At 44.7% G+C, this 15,841-nt stretch overlaps 2 protein-coding genes across 2 annotated transcripts in view; both read left to right on the forward strand.

Moving 5' to 3' along the window:
* The window catches only part of Tmem164 (transmembrane protein 164), a 485,414-nt gene extending 482,190 nt beyond the window's left edge, over nt 1-3,224 (forward strand). Inside the window, exon 8 of the mRNA XM_013355238.2 lies at nt 3,167-3,224. The gene's annotated coding sequence lies outside the window, so the exon portion shown is untranslated. The remainder of the gene's footprint in view (nt 1-3,166) is intronic.
* Nucleotides 3,225-3,238: 14 nt separating this feature from the next.
* Nucleotides 3,239-15,037, forward strand: Rtl9 (retrotransposon Gag like 9). Its single transcript, XM_005371387.3, has 3 exons — nt 3,239-3,314; nt 9,402-13,417; nt 13,931-15,037. The coding sequence occupies exons 2-3, from the start codon at nt 9,479-9,481 to the stop codon at nt 14,039-14,041; spliced, it is 4,050 nt and encodes a 1,349-aa protein (XP_005371444.1). The 5' UTR covers nt 3,239-3,314; nt 9,402-9,478; the 3' UTR covers nt 14,042-15,037.
* Nucleotides 15,038-15,841: the final 804 nt, after the last annotated feature.

Raw genomic sequence — 15,841 nt, forward strand, 5'->3', positions numbered from 1 at the left:
GGGAGGGAAATGGGAGGCGGTGGCGGGGAAGAGACAGAAATCTTTAATAAATAAATAAAAAAAATGCCTCCAGGGGCCAAGTAGGTCACTGTGAGAAAGTCAAGGTGGCTGGGAGGATCCAGTGAGCTCATGCTCCCATCCGCAAGGAGCAGTCTTCTCAGTCCCAGCTGACACTTGTCATGACGGAATGAGAATCTGAATCGTTCTGTTTTTCCCAGAGAAGCCAGAAATCCAGGGTTTTATGGGAAATCTCCTGACTTCTAAGTGTTGGCAACTAATTAAAAATGTTTTTTTTTTAAAAAAAAAAAACTTGCATGGGTCAAATAAAATCTGTCTGCAGTCTGGATCTAGCCTGTGGCTGCCAGTCTGTGAGCTCTGCAATGAGGAAATGGGTATGAAAGTGCTTTGGAAACTGAAGAAAAAAAAACGTGTTCTAGAAACAGATCTCTTTTTAGGGTTAAGTTTTTCTTCTCCTCAACTGTGGTCTAATTTTTTTCTAGCTTTTTTTTTTAAACTGCTGTTTCTGGCCTGCTGGAGATGAAAAGTTGGAATTAAAAAGAGACTTCAGTTAACTTGAATGCTTCATTCCTTTGGCAGGCTGGATAAATGAGCAGCCTAGGTGTGCTGGACCGGCTAAGCCTCAGAATTCCTGCCACACCCACGGGCCCCTTCTAAGGAGTTTCTATCCACAGACCCTAGCCGAGAGAAGTAGCAGTTTCTTATGAATAGGTGGCTATGTTTGGTACCACGTGATTCTGTTCCCCCTCTCCCCCAGGCAAGAGCTGATTGAGCGGGGAATGGGCACCTGATCCATGAGCAGTCATTCTATAGGCTGGCAAGCAACCTATGATGGAACCAGGGATGAAAACTTTGCCCACCAAGTATATTGGTGACTAAAATTGGACCAATGAGAATCTCTTTCTTGGGAATTTTGAATACCAGACCTCGAAAGAGTGAGCAGTTTGGCAACAGAGGCAGAAGCTGAACCGAGAGAGAAGGCAGGCGGCAGAATCTGTGAAGAAACAGAACGAAGGGAGGTTACTGAGCTTCAGCTCATGTGCCAGAACTCTATACATGTTGTTTTCTTTAAAGCTCTTAAAGAGGTATGAGATAGGTCTGGGATTATTCTGAATAGCTTAAGAAGTGACTAGAAGTACTGGGGTTTCAGCTCAGGCTTGTATGATGGTAAAATCAGAGAACATGTCCTATCTGGGCATGGTGGCTTACACTTGTAATCCCAGCACGCGGGATACTGAGGCAGGAGGATCATCATGAGTTTGAGACCAGCTTGGGCTCCATAACAAGGCATAGTGTTAAAAAAGCAAAACAAAACAAAACACACTCCCACTCCTAATAAGGGAAATGGTTCTTAAACTCAGGGACCTGGGAATCATTGGATAAATTGCCGATTTCTTAGCCTCACCTCTTATTTCCTATGCCTGACTCCTGAAAATGGATCCCCAGACAATTGAATGTGTATGTTTCTAGCCTCCTATGGGGAAACTGATGCACGGGCTCCACACCATACATTTATTTTGAGAAAGGCAGTTTTAGAGGCTATTGCAAGTAGTGTATACCGTGTTGTGGTCACCTTCAGAAACAAGGTCAGTGTCAATAGACATAGTCAAATCACAATTTCAAAGCATTTGGAAAGGAGACGGATTCATCAAATAGGAGGATACCAGTCTCTCCTCTTTGCTTATTTGAAAGCTGAGGACAGGAACGGGATGGTTGCTCAGTTGTTCTGTATAGTAAGGTTAGTCAGGGTGCGGGGCTCACAATGAGGGTTTTTCATGAGAAGCACAAACTGCTGGATTCCAGTGAACTGGCAGCAAAGACCATGGGAGAAAATGACCAAATGCAGACAGACATATTGTAAACCATGGGACTTCAAATGTAAACCTTTCTGCTAGGCTTCTCAGCTCTAGAAAAGTTATGTAAGAATCCCATCAGTGCCTTTATTTACAGCATATGTAAAAATGTGGAAGCGGAGAGGACCCCGGCAAGAGAATCCCTTCTAGACCTAGCCCCCGGCTCTGGAAACTGGTATTTCGCATGTTTTATGTTCTACTTTTAGAAAGTCGGCCCCGAGAAGACAAGTAATAGTTTGAAGGTTGTTTGGAGATCATCAGGTCAGAAACTAATTTGTGATAGAAACGCTTAATGGCATCAGCACGTATTCCTACAAGCGAGTTGTATGGTCCAAGGGGTAGCACAGGTCAAATGTCTCGGCCAAGTTCCGCCCCAGCAGGGTTTTCCTTCTCACTTGGCAACTTTTCTTTTTGTGACTTGTTCCTGTGGACACTTTATCTATGCTTATGTACTTACTTAGGCTAAGGTCAAACTTTTCTCCTCTCTCCTGGCCAGAAAGACTTGGTATCTTACAGGTATCGGATCTTATATGTGTTGGTATCTTAACTCTGAGTGACTTCTGAAAGCAGGTCCTTGGACAAGTTCCCATCCTCCAGAAATATTGCAGCAGTGTGTCCTGTTCCCCAAACCCCCCTGCAAGGAGAAAGCCTGAGGACTATGTAGTAAATGATTTGTAAAAGGGAGACAAATGTATTGTGTTGAAAGGACTGTCTTTTATTCTGAGATTATTTCCTTGTGGTGTCTTAAAGAAAGCCCTTTCTCTTTAGGAAATGATAATTTGGGGTTGTTTTGTTTCTTAATGCCTTTCTTTGGAAAAAGAAAACTCTGGTAACCCAACGTCAGCTCCCCCTCCCCCACTTTGGGGGCTTTGCAATGGCTAGAAATAATCTGGGAGACTGGTCTCATTTGCAGAGTCCTGTGAGTACCACTAGGTACCTCCTGATGCCACTCACATCGTAACTGCTTATAAATTACCTGCCTCATAGTCTGCAGCAGGATCTCTAAGGATTGACATCAAGCACAGAGCTCTGGAGTTTACAGTACACTGCGATGTATTTTCCTTATTTAAGAAAATTGGGATACTGCCCATTTGCAGTCCTCTTGTTCTCGCTGATTCCACAGACCCTTCTGGACGGCACCTAATGTAAGGCTGTTCCGTTTGCTCTTCTCCTAATGTTTTTTTCCCTATAGAGTTGGACATGCATATACATGTTGTTTGGGGGAATTTGCAGCACATCCAATGAAAGCATAATTCCCAAGTAACAGTCAAATCCTTTTCTTTGGAGCTACCCAGAACACACCTACCCTCTCTTCCATATGACAGCCCTTCAGAGACTCAAAGACAGCGTGTGTGACTCTCCCGTGAGCTAAGAGCACTGGCTGAGTCAGACAGACCCGAGTGACAAGCCCAGCTTCACTCCCTCTCAGCTGTAAGAGCCAAGGTAAGTTACTGCATTTTAATTTCTCTCTACTTCAGCTCTTTAGCTGCTTTATAAAATGGGAGCAGCTCCTCCACATTATTGGTATTTTGTACAATAAAATAATATAGTGTATGTAAAATGCTTAGCACAGTGCCTGGCATAGCAAGAACTTAGTAAATGCTGACCATTCCTCACTTGATTTACAAAGAACTGGGTGGGCATTTTAAGCGTTAAATCTGATGGAGAGCAAAATAGTGTGTGTGTGTGTGTGTGTGTGTGTGTGTGTGTGTGTGTATGTGTTTCTCTCCTGAATGATGGGGGAAGGTAGGGGACCCCGAACTAGAGCTTGATCTTTAAGCTTCTCTGTTTTCAGGTAAGTGGGTGTGTGTTCTCTAAGGCTGGGGGAAATATTTTTGGGAATCTAGAGGCAGGCTTATTTTCAACAGCTAGAAAGCTATTTGTTGACATATTGAACAGTCTCTTGTTTATTCTTATTTCCCCAAGCAGCTAGCCTTGCTATCCCCCAAACTCAATTACCTCTTGCAAGGCGGCAGGAGCTTGACACGTCCTAGCTGTATTGATCAGCACAGATTGGGTGGATACGTGAGAAATCTGAGAGATGCTAAGCAGCAATTTGTGGACTTTTCCTGCCTTAGGAGACCTTCCTTTTCTGTATTCTTAGAGACTTTTTACTTTAATAAGACAGAACTCTGTGCCCAAATAGGCTGAGCATGAAAAGCCCTCTCTCAGTAGCCTTCTTAGAAGCAAGCTGATGAAAACTATCGCAGTGGACCAGACCATGAAACCTTGGAGTGGCTAGCACAGTTTTCTAGGTGTAGCTTTTTGCACACACTGGGTTTTTGCAAGCAATTGCATGATATAAACTTTAAATGCCATTGCAAGTAGAGAAAGTTTGCAAGGAGACACACCCAACTCTGAGCAGCCCGAGCGGTGGGACTTGTGGGGAAGCAGGGTGGAGTAGTCTCAGGAGTTTATCTGGACTGAGATTTCAAGTTTTTAATCCTAGGAATAAATTCCTAGATTACTTGCGTATTAAACACAAATAAAAGTTAGAAAGAATAATTTTTATATGTAAGCCAAGAAAAACAATAATAGCGAGCCACCCAAGATACAATTTTAGAGGTCACTTCAGAAGGAAAGGCCCAACTGGTGCAACTGTTAAGTTTTTTTTTTTTTTTTGGGGGGGGGGGGGAGGTTGCTTGTGAGAGAATTTTGGGCATCCCTCACAAGTGCATGCAGAGGACTGGAAAGGGCTAGACATAGACACACAGGGAGTCAGACATGTTTACAAAGGGAAACTAACTTTTGTTTATTTTCTTTGCAAATAACTATAATGGGACAATCTTAGGGAAATGAGAAAATATTGATAAGGAAAATGAAAATAAATATATTATGTAATTCTGCCATTCAAGTATGGTTACTGTTAATATTTCAAAATGCTCTTCTGGACTTTAACTTTCTGGAGAAATGTAGTTATATTATCATTTCACCAAATTTTATTAAAATATGCACATTTAAAACAATTGTAATTTTCTTCTTTTGAGACAGCCTCACTTTCAGAGGTGGCCTCCAATTTTCAATTCTCCTGACTCAGACTTCTGAGTTTGGGGATTACACATGTGTACAACATCACACAGAGTAAAAACGCATGCATTTATTTTATTTTAAAAGGATCTTGTAATTAAGTCCACATTAAATTTTGATTCTTAATAGATACATTAGGGGCTGCTAAATCGTACCAAGGCTCATTTAACCCTTAAGCAATTGTGCTCTCTAGCATCAGGTATTCAGGTTATTTCCAACTTTTTGTTCTTATATATAACTGAGCTCTGTAACTGGGTGACATTGGGAAAGTTAGTTAATGTCTCTGTGCTTTTGCGTTCTTACCTGGATGATGAAGGTGAGGATAACACCCACCTCATAGGGATGCTTCATTAGATGAGATCACATAAGTAAACAAAGCCTTTACTACAGTCCCTGACACAGTAATTGTTAGCTTTAATCACTAGGTACAATAATAATATTAACAGTGGTTGTTGTGAAGCTATTATTAAAATAATGGGTTTTCTTTACATTTTATTAATTATTATTATTATCATTATTATTTGTGTGTGTATGTGTTTTCAGACACACGTGTGGGCATACATGTGCATGTGTGTTGTGTGGTGTGAGTGCACGCATGTATGTTTCCAGGGAGCACATATCTGAGGATGATTTTGGAGGTTGATTCTCTCCCTCCACCTCAGGTTCTGGCCATCAGCCTTGTATCACAAGTGCTTTTTCTTAACCTGCTGAGCCTTCTTTCTGACCTGACAATGGGTTTTCTATGACTGAATTTTCATTTGGGGGAAACCGATCAGAAAGTTTCATTTTGAGGAGTGAACTCAAGTCCGGCAGAGCTGTGCGTTTCTTTGTTCTTTGTTTTGTCATTGTCACCTACTGTGCTAGTTACTTCTCTTGTCACTGACAAAATTCCTGATAAAAGCAACTTCAGAGGGCTCACGGTTTCCAGGGTCTGAGTGTCAGCATGTGGGAGTTGTGGTGGCTGGGCATCACCGGCTCACAGCATGCAGAGGTGGTGGTACCTCCCATCAGAATGCATCAGAAAACAGAGGGCAAAACTGGAAAGAGGGCAGAGTGCAACCCCAGAGCCCAGCACCAGTGTCTTATGTCCCAAATGTTCCATAATCTTCCAAGACCGTTCCACCAGCCAGCGACCAGGTGTTCAAATGCACAAACATGTCGGGGACCACTTTACACTTAAACCACAACACCTGTTGAAGCTCAACTTTCCCATCAGTAAACTGGAAATTACCAAGGTCTAGCTCAAGGGGTAGTTGTACAGAACAAATGGGATAACCCTCACAAAGCCCTTGGCACAATTGTTGACCTATGAGAAGAGTATTCAAGGCCAGGCCCTACTATGCCTGCCACTAACATCATTGCTGCTGCTACTATAGTTTAACCACTTGGGGTAAGAGAATTTCCTTCCTTGGTGAGGTGGGCATCTGTCAGCAAGAAGAGCATTTGGAGTGTTTCTAGCCATAGACTGTAAACAGAAAATGATTTCTGAGGCAAATTGATCAGGGTTCAAACTCAACTTTTCTTATTAGGACTAGTTCTGCGAGCTTGGTCATAGATTTTTTTTTCAAGCCTGTTTCTCTACTTGTCAAATAAAATGACAGCAGTAACTACCTTCCACATGTTGGTGGGAAGCCTAGATAATGCAAGATAATGTAATATGTATCTAGTACATAGCCCAAAGGCTCATTATGGTCTGCTGCTTATTATGAGTTGCTGTTGGGTGATAATTGTAAATGGCTCTGACATCCAATTTTGAGTCGATAAACCTGAGTTCCTTGAACTTCACCTGATGGCTTTGACTGTCTGAAGTGTAATGGCCAATTCTGCCCCCAGACTAAAGGATGCTTCAGTAGCATTAATCTCTGTAAGCCTAGAGTGGATCTGGGGGTGTGTCCCAGGAGTAGACAGCTTGGGTGGCATGTATAAGATCCTAGGTTGCATCCCCAGTATTGAAAAAGTAAAAGAGAGTGGGGAGGGAATCTTGTTACTTTTCTGTGCCTCTTCTCTGACCTTGTGCCTCCTTCTAGAGAGCAGGCTCCATCCTTGTTTATCTGAGATGAGTCCTCACTGGGCATACCTAAGTATGATATTCTTACCAGGTCTTTGAAACCTATGGAATTTCCTGTTGAATCCTAGATTTGCAGAATGGACAGTGGCCACTAGATTGCACCCTGTCTCTGTCACTAGGGCATATTAGTTTTGAAAAATTCTCGTGACTATGGGTCATTGTTAAGGTCTTCAGTTCCCAGTCCGTATCATTCAGTCCCCCCGCCTTTTCTATCGTTGAACCTCCTTGAGTTTCACTGATGCTACTTTTCTGGGTCCTCAGCCCTAGTCCTTCCCTCTAACACTGAGCCAGCACTTCTTAGTCTGGGCAGCTGCATTATCTAGGACCCTGAGTAGCTGTGCTTGCTTAGTTGCAGAGACCTGCATGTTTCATTTCCTGATCGAGGACACTTTCCAGTTCATTTCTTTCATTGTGTCGATCTCTTTGGGGTAGTCAGAGATGGCCAGAATGATGTGAGGTAGAGGCTGGTGGGATTTCTGGAGGCAAGGGGCAAAGGTCAAGAGCTAAAGCGGAGCATCTGGAGGGCTGACAAATGAAAGGCGGCCAGCGGCAAATGTCAGAGCCTATATAGAGGCAGGAATCTGGGACCAGAGAGCCAGAGCATGCACTAGCAAGTCAAGAGCAGTGGGGCGGGTGGGCGGGCCGGCAGGCTGGCTGGCGGGCAAGAGGGGGGTGTGGCAGGGGATAGCTAAGGGAGATTGCCGAGAACAGCTGTGGGCATTGGGCCTTGCTGCAATGAACTGGCACGGGGTATAAGTCAATTGGTCAGACCAAAAGAGCTGCAGTGCAAAGGGCACAATCACTCTTCTCTGTCACTGGTAAGGTAAGATCTTTCTAAGTTGTGCCTAGTGGAAAATTGGGGTACGTACAGGGATTCTTTGAGAATGGAAGGCAGAATTGGAGGATCTCTTGGCTCATCTTTCCCATGGCATGAATTAAGATTAAGGTAACTGAAGTGTCAGCAGGACTCTAGTATTTCTTTGGCACCTAACCTTGGGGTTATCTCGTCAATGGGTTTGAGGATGGAAAGAAGTGAATCATTACAGCCCGTTAGCGAGGAGTAGGGGGCTATAGAATTGAATGGGCCAGAGAATCTTTTAAGTCACACGCAAATGATCAAATTTCTGTGTGTCTTCATTCTCCCAACGAAAGGAGGACCGCAAGAAATCTCCGAGTGTTACGGTGTGAGTGAAATGATGTAAGGCAGGTAAAGTGCCTGGAAGAACTACCAGCCAGTGCACGCTCCAGTCCTGCTTGCTGTTGGTATATTTGCTGTCAGTGTTCCCCTTGTGATGGAGGCACAAAGCCATGAGACTGATGATTTCTTTGACATGGTTCCCCAGTATCCAGCCGTTTAGGGCATGATCAGGCTATGGGGATATGCTAATCTTATATGATTGTCTGCGTGGGTCTACAACTTGTGTGTCAAAGCATCCCTTCTGTGGGTGCTTATGGAAGCAGGACAGGGAGGTGAGGCTATGGGAGTAAGCAGCTCCCTTTCAGGGAAACAGGGCAACTTGATTCTGCACATTGACAAAGACTAAGCTGCTGTTGATTTCCAGTCTAGGATGTCAGACAAACAATTACAGGCATCCTTAGTGGTACCAAAAACCATGAAACCTCAAGAAAAGGGCGAAGAGGCAAAGATACAGTGTTACCATCACTGTGGCCTTATTTTAGCTACAATGTTTGCTAATCTTAGAAAGCTGTCACAATGGAAATAATAATTTAAGACCCAAGTGTAATCAGGGTTGCAAAGTCTTGCATATCACAGGCAGTTTAAAATTCTGTACAGTTAAAGTTCAGTGATATTCATGCACCTACGGAGTAACCAGTATTGTAGTGGTGGCTGTTATTAATAGTGATAATAATGACAGTATTAAGCAAAATTTTACTTTGTGGAATGCTATTCTCAGTCATTGATCAGTTTAATGTGCTACTTTTCCTAAGAAAGCCATTCAGGGATATCATAATAGTACAATATGGGTTAAATAATCGGTGGTATTCAACGTGTATTAGAAACTAATAATTATCAAAGGCTCTCTGATTCTTGCCTACCAGTACCTGGGTAGACTTTTGACTTCTGTAGTGGAAAAGCACTGTCAAAAAAAAACCTGAACTTTTTGTTGTTGGCCAGAAGGTGGTGCTGCTGACCCATTTGAGACAGGACTTCCTCGGCTCCAGAACCTGCTGTTGACATTTAAAAAGATTGGGACTGTGCTCTGTAACTGACTGGGTGGGTTGGTTTAAAAAGGACAGAGTTTGAAAGGAACATTGCTCCAGATTTGGGGGTATTTGCTATATGGTTTCCTCGAACCGATAGAATAACCTTGAAAGCCATATGCATGTCAACTCATAAAAGTAGGTCTCTATGAATTACTAGAATTTATTCCTGAAATTGGCTTTTGACCTCTAAACTTCTTTTTAATTTACAGATTTTCTTGATTTCTGGGGCTTCCCCAGGGCTCTGATGACAACACACTAGAGTCTCTATCTGCTTTGTCCTGTAGCCATGGCCGATACGTCAATACCATTGCATTCACTGAGATTCAACAATATGATGAGGGAGGAAAATGCTGACCCCCCAAACAGGGGGACAGCTTTCTCCAGACCAATGGCAGAGACCAGAGCAGAGGTTCAAATCCTGCAATCTCCATTGCAGTTGCCTATAGTCTCCACTTCAGCCTCAGATCCCAGAGGGACATCTACACAGCTGATGACGTCCCCAGCCTTTGACATTCTGCCCACCACAACTGTCATGGGAACACCACACTCTGGGACATTGTCCCCACAGCTGATGTCAGCCTCAGACTCCGGGACACTGTCTCCCCTGCTAATGACAGCCTCAGATTCTGGAACACTGTCCCCACTTCTAATGCCGGCCTCAGATTCCGGGACACTGTCTCCACTGTTAATGCCAGCCTCAGATTCTGGAACATTGTCCCCATTGTTGTCTACTTCAGACTATGGATTAATGTCTCCAGGGATGATGACAATTCCTGACTTTGGGACTATGTCCACAGCACTAATGGCAGCATCAGATTCTGCAGAGGTATCACCACTGGCGATGCCAGTTCCATCCTCTGGAGTGGTATCTGTGCCCATAATGAGTACTTCATCCTCTGAAGCATCGTTAATCCTGGGATCAGATCCTGGTGAGATATCCCCACTCCTCCTTCCAGATATGAACCCCGGAGTGGCATCCACACCACCAATGACAGCTCCAGGCTCTGAAGCAATGTCCCCATTGCAAATTACAGATGAGGATACAGAAGCAATGTCAAAAGTGTTAATGACTGCTCTAGCTTCTGGGGAGATATCATCACTGCTAATGTCAGGTACAGACTCTGAAGTGCTATCTTCTCTGATCATGTCAGCCCTTGCTTCTGGAGAGACCTCAACTCAGCCAACAAACCCTCAAGACCCAGAAGGAATTCCCATGGAACTCATGTCAGGCGCAGACTCTGGAGTCATGTCTTCACTGCCAATGCCAGTTTCTGACTCTGGAGCAATGTCTGCACCACTGCTGTCAGTTCCAGATACTGGAGATATAGCCACAGTACCAAAGTCGGTCCCAGAGGCCGAGGTGATGTCCCCACTGCTAATGACTGCTCTCACCTCCACAGTGATGCCCACTCAACTGATGTCAGCATCTGGTTCTGGAGTGATGTCCCCAGACATAGCACAAAATATCAACCCTGAAATTATGTCTGCTCCACCAGGAAGAATCCCAGCCACTGGAATGATGTCTACACTACCAGGGAGAGCTTCTGACACGGGGACAATGCCCTTACAGCTAATGAGAGTCCCTGCCTCGGGAATTATGGCCACATCACAAAAGACAGTTCCAGTCTCTGGATCAATGTCCACGCCAGTGATGGCTGCCACAAGCCCTGGGGCAATGTTCACAGAACAAATGTCAACCACAGCCCCTGGTGTGATGTCTACACATTTAACAATCGCCAAAACACCTGGAACAATGCCCATGGGCTTTATGAAGGCCACAGCAAATGGAGCAGTTTCTGCACAGCGAATAAGGGCTTCGACTTCTGGAGGGATGTCCAGCCAGCCAGGAATAGCTACAACCTCTGAAATAATGCCTGGGTCACAACCAACAGTTGCAACCTCTGGGTCAGTGTCCACACAGAAAATTCGAGCTCCTGTCACTGGACAAATGTCCACATCACAAATAAGAACCACAGCCTCAGGATTGACATCTACACCACAAATGAGAGCCACAGCCTCTGGATCAACATCCACACTGCTAATGAGAGACACAGCTTCAGGAGTGATATCCGTGCCACAGATGAGAGCTCCAGGCTCTGGAGCACTGTCCAAGCCACTAACGGCATCCAAGGCTTCTGGAATGTTCATGCAACAAATGACAACTGCAGCTTCTGGAGCAATGCCGGCATCACTAATGAGAGACACAGCTTCTGGAGTTCTGTCCATGCCACACAAGACAGATCCAGCCTCGGGAGGTGTGTCCATACCACTAATGAGAGCCGCAGCTTCCGGAGCAATGTCTCCATCACAGATACCAACCACCACCTCTGGAGGCATGGCCATGCCTCTAAGAAGAGTCCCAGGTCCTGGAGCATCATCCTCATCACTAATGAGAGCCACAGCCTCTGAGAAGATGCCTAGTCAGCCAATAAACATTCAAGACTCTGGAGGTGTATCCACACCACTCACGAGACCCATTGCTTTGGGAGGGATGCAGATGAGATCCCAGGGCTCTGGAACAATGTCCACACCCCTAACGAGAGCCCCAGATTCATCAGACATGGCTCCATTGCTCTCAAAAGCCTCATCCTGTGGAGAGAGGCCTCTGCTACTAATGAGACCTCCAGGTTCTGGAGAGACAGGTTCATCGCCAAGAGCCCCGGTTTATGAGAAAACACCTGATCCACACATGACAGGTACAGCCTCAAGCATGATGTCCATGCCACCTCTGAGGGTTTCAGTCCCTGTATCAGATTCCACACCAATTCTGATACCCACAGATTCTGGAGTGATATCCACGCCACTGATGAGAACCCCAGCTTCTAGAACAAAGTCCATACCTCAAATGATGACCACAGCTTGTGGAGATATGTGTTCACTCCCAGTGCGAGCTCCAGTCACTGCAGGGATATCTCCACCACCAGTCAGAGCACCAGCCTCTTCGGCCATATCTGCAGCACTTAGGAGACCCTCTGCTGGAGCTGTGGCCCCACAGTTAGAGAGAACTCCAGGTCCTGGAATTATGTCTACCACACAACCAGCAACTGTGATGTCTGGAGAGATGTCCAAGCCACTAATGAGGGCTTCAGTCTCTGGAACCAAGCCCATGCCTTTGATGTCACCCATGACTTCTGGAGAGATGTCTATGCCACTAATGAAAACCATGCCTTCTGGGACAATGTCAACTCTACAAACCAAAGTCGTGAGCTCTAGAGCTACATCCTTGCCACAGCCAACAAATTCAGCTTCTGGGGGAATGGCTAATCCTCCACTGAGAGCCCCGGGCTCTGGAACAGTATCTACACCTCTTATGAGAGCCTCAGCTTCAGGAATGATGTCCACACCATTACTGAGGGCCTCAGCGTCAGGAGGGATAGCCATGCCACAAATGACAGCCCCGACCCAGAGGACCCCAGCACCTGGAACAATGTCCACACCACAGACTGCCTTTGGAATGACACCCACTCTGAATAACAAAGCCCCAGACTTGGGAGAGGCATCTACCTCTCACTTTTTCCCTGGGGCAAAGAGCACACCACACATGACTGGCACAAACCCTGAAATGAAGAAGCCACCACCCAAAGAAGTGCCATCCTTTGGTATGCTGACCCCAGCACTCTGTTACCTCTTAGAAGAGCAAGAAGCAGCCCGGGCCGCTTCCTCTATGGAGGAAGACGCAGAGGAGATTGATGAGGAGAAGCAAATGAAGGGGTTTTTGGAAGATTCTGAGAAAATGGCATTTCTGGTGTCTCTTCACCTGGGGGCAGCAGAGAGGTGGTCCATCTTGCAGATGGAGGTAGGAAACCCCCTCTCGAGTGAAAATAAATCTTTCTTGAGAAGATCACAGGGCTTATATGACTCCCTGTCTGAGATAGACATCCTAAGTGCTGTTCTTTGCCATCCCAAGCAGGGCCAGAAGTCAGTCAGGCAGTATGCCACTGACTTCCTGCTGCTGGCCCGACATTTATCTTGGTCTGATGCCATTCTGCGGACCAGGTTTCTGGAAGGACTCTCGGAAGCCATTGCCACCAAAATGGGTCGTATCTTCCTGAAGGTGGCCGGCAGCCTAAAGGAGCTGATAGATAGGTCTCTGTACACTGAGTGCCAGCTGGCTGAAGAGAAGGAATCCTCAGGCAACTCAAGCCAAGTTGTGCCAACAGCTTGTAAGCGGAACAATGAGGAGGCCATGGATAACGAACTGGGCTCTCAGCAGCAGACCGAGGAGGTAATCAGGGGGACATATGCTCACAGTTTCTGATTAGAAAAATAAGGAAGTAGTGATGATGGATTAAAGCCCATAGTCTTTCATGTTGAATGAAGGAATAGTCTAGAGGAGGCACTGAGTTCCTAGACCATAAGAGCCCAGTGTAGAATTTTATCAGTGAGTAGGGATATTTTGGTTTTATTAGCCATTTTCAGAAACCATGTCTGACTCAGGTTACTGAAGGTTTTGGATTGTAGGAAAACTCAGTAGGCACAATCCCAACTCTCTGTTTATTGTAAGTGGAGTTTTAAGGGCGAGACTTCTTTTATGGACTGGGTCCTACTTCTAGCCACATGTGTTATGGACTCAAGTCTCCAGAGAATTTCATCAACTTAGCACTTGGCCACACTTTTTACACATCTGATAAATTAACCAGTTCTTCAACTTGCTGGTTTACTGAACATAATCAGATAGAGTACCTTTGGTCAAAGGAATTGTGGTTCTTATTTATGCTTTTTTCCCCCTTTCTCACAGCACCAGCATGTTTCGAAACGCTGTTACTACTTGAAAGAACATGTAGACCCCAAGGAGAGTCTTCATGACCACCTTCGACAGAGTGCACAGAAGCCCCCCACCAACAAGTAGTACTCCTTGAAGTCGTACATGATTTCTGACTTGGCTGCTAACTTGAGGACTGGTTCCTGGACCCATTCCATTCAGCTATTATCATAAACCTTGTTGCCTTCACCTTCCAGCCTTCCCCTCCAGGCACATTATCTCCTTTTTGGTTGCCTTTACCTTCTCTTTCACCTACATGCCTGTGACCTGCCCTGACAATCAGTGTGGACTATAAGAGTGTATGGTGTATGAAGTTCTGAACTCCCATCAGTATTGTCATCATCATCAAGGCCAGTTTGAATTCTTGGTCCAGGGAGAAGTCTAGGCAGGAGAAATCATGTCCTACCTCCAAACACCTTAGAGTGTCTTGCCATGCATCATCAGGCAAACTTGAGGAAACCCTTGTCCCATTCCACCTGGCAGGGAGCCTATAAAGAGAGAGATACCCACTTCTATACCACCCTTTCAAACCAGTAGACTCACCCTTATATGACCTAACTCATAGTATCTAAATGGGTCTCCAGGGCCCTTGCCCTGTTTATAGTCTCGATCCTGAACCAATTGTTTTGACCCATAATATTAATAGTAGTGATAGTAATGGCTAACAGTTGTTGGTAATGTGCCACGTGACAGGTACTGAGCTATAAACCCTTGCCAAGCACCATCTCACTACAGTGTTATAGTACCTAACTTGTTCTTGTGTTGTTAGCTTCTGATCTCTTGCTTATGGCCCTTGTCCTTTGGTGTGGAATCTCTAGCTATGACCTCTGGGTGATCCCCTCAGTTCTTAATTGCCCTTGCTCCCCTTGGCTGTTGTGCTTTATGGCCAGCACTCTTCTTAAGGGTCTTGGTGTCTAAACAGGTGTAGGTAGTTAGAAAATTATATGAACCGTGTTTGCCTTTAGGTGGTGGGTTATAGTTTTTTTTATTTTTCTTCTTTTTACTGTTCTCTGTGATTTCCAGATTCACTACAGTAAGCATGTATTACATTTGTAATCATAAAAATAAAGGCCATTTGTGAAAAATGAATTAATTTGGACATTAGAATTTGATTTATTGAGTTCTCTAATTTTTTTTAACCTTTATTTTGTGTGTGTATGGAGGGGAAAAGTTGCATATAAATGGGCAAGAAAATACTTTTTGGGAGTCGAGTCTCTTCTTCCAACATGAGCCTGGGCATCAGATTCAGGCTTAGGGATACATATTGGAAAGCTATCTTTCTTACCCTTGAGTTCTTTCAACACAATAAGTTGGCCACTGTTTGGTGGACAGTTAAGACCTTTTCTCATATTAAAATTCCACCAAAATTAAGTAGGGGATGTACAACAAGCAAGAATACATGGAAATGATACAGATAAGATGACTTGAAAACAAGAGGCAGGAAAACAGGAATTTTTATAGAAATAGGACCAATTTATTTGTTCAGTAAAAATGTCTGTAGTGTAGTATTCAAAGATATTTTAAAAACAGAAGGATTGATAACATTTGAAACATTATAGAAATCTATGTTGATGAGAGTTTGGAGGTAGGGTAGAGGAAGGGGTCAGAGACAGTTGGATCCCCTGATGCAATAGTCCAGGAGACTGGTTGGCCAAATAATCTAGTCTTGTGGAAGGAATGCCAAGAACACCAAGGGCAGAACCAAAAAGCCTCTCTGAGTCTGCTGCCTCATTACCCTAAACATTGGATCTAATTCCAGGAAGAGAAAAATTATTCTCAGGAAAGCAAAGACTGGCAGACACTCTGGCAGCCCCACAGCAGGGTACGTGAGAATCTGGCTCTAGGGGCTGCCTCCATTACTAGTGCTGTTGCCTCAGGAAAAAAAAA

Source organism: Microtus ochrogaster, unplaced genomic scaffold, assembly GCF_000317375.1.
Source record: "Microtus ochrogaster isolate Prairie Vole_2 unplaced genomic scaffold, MicOch1.0 UNK107, whole genome shotgun sequence".
NCBI lineage: Eukaryota > Metazoa > Chordata > Mammalia > Rodentia > Cricetidae > Microtus > Microtus ochrogaster.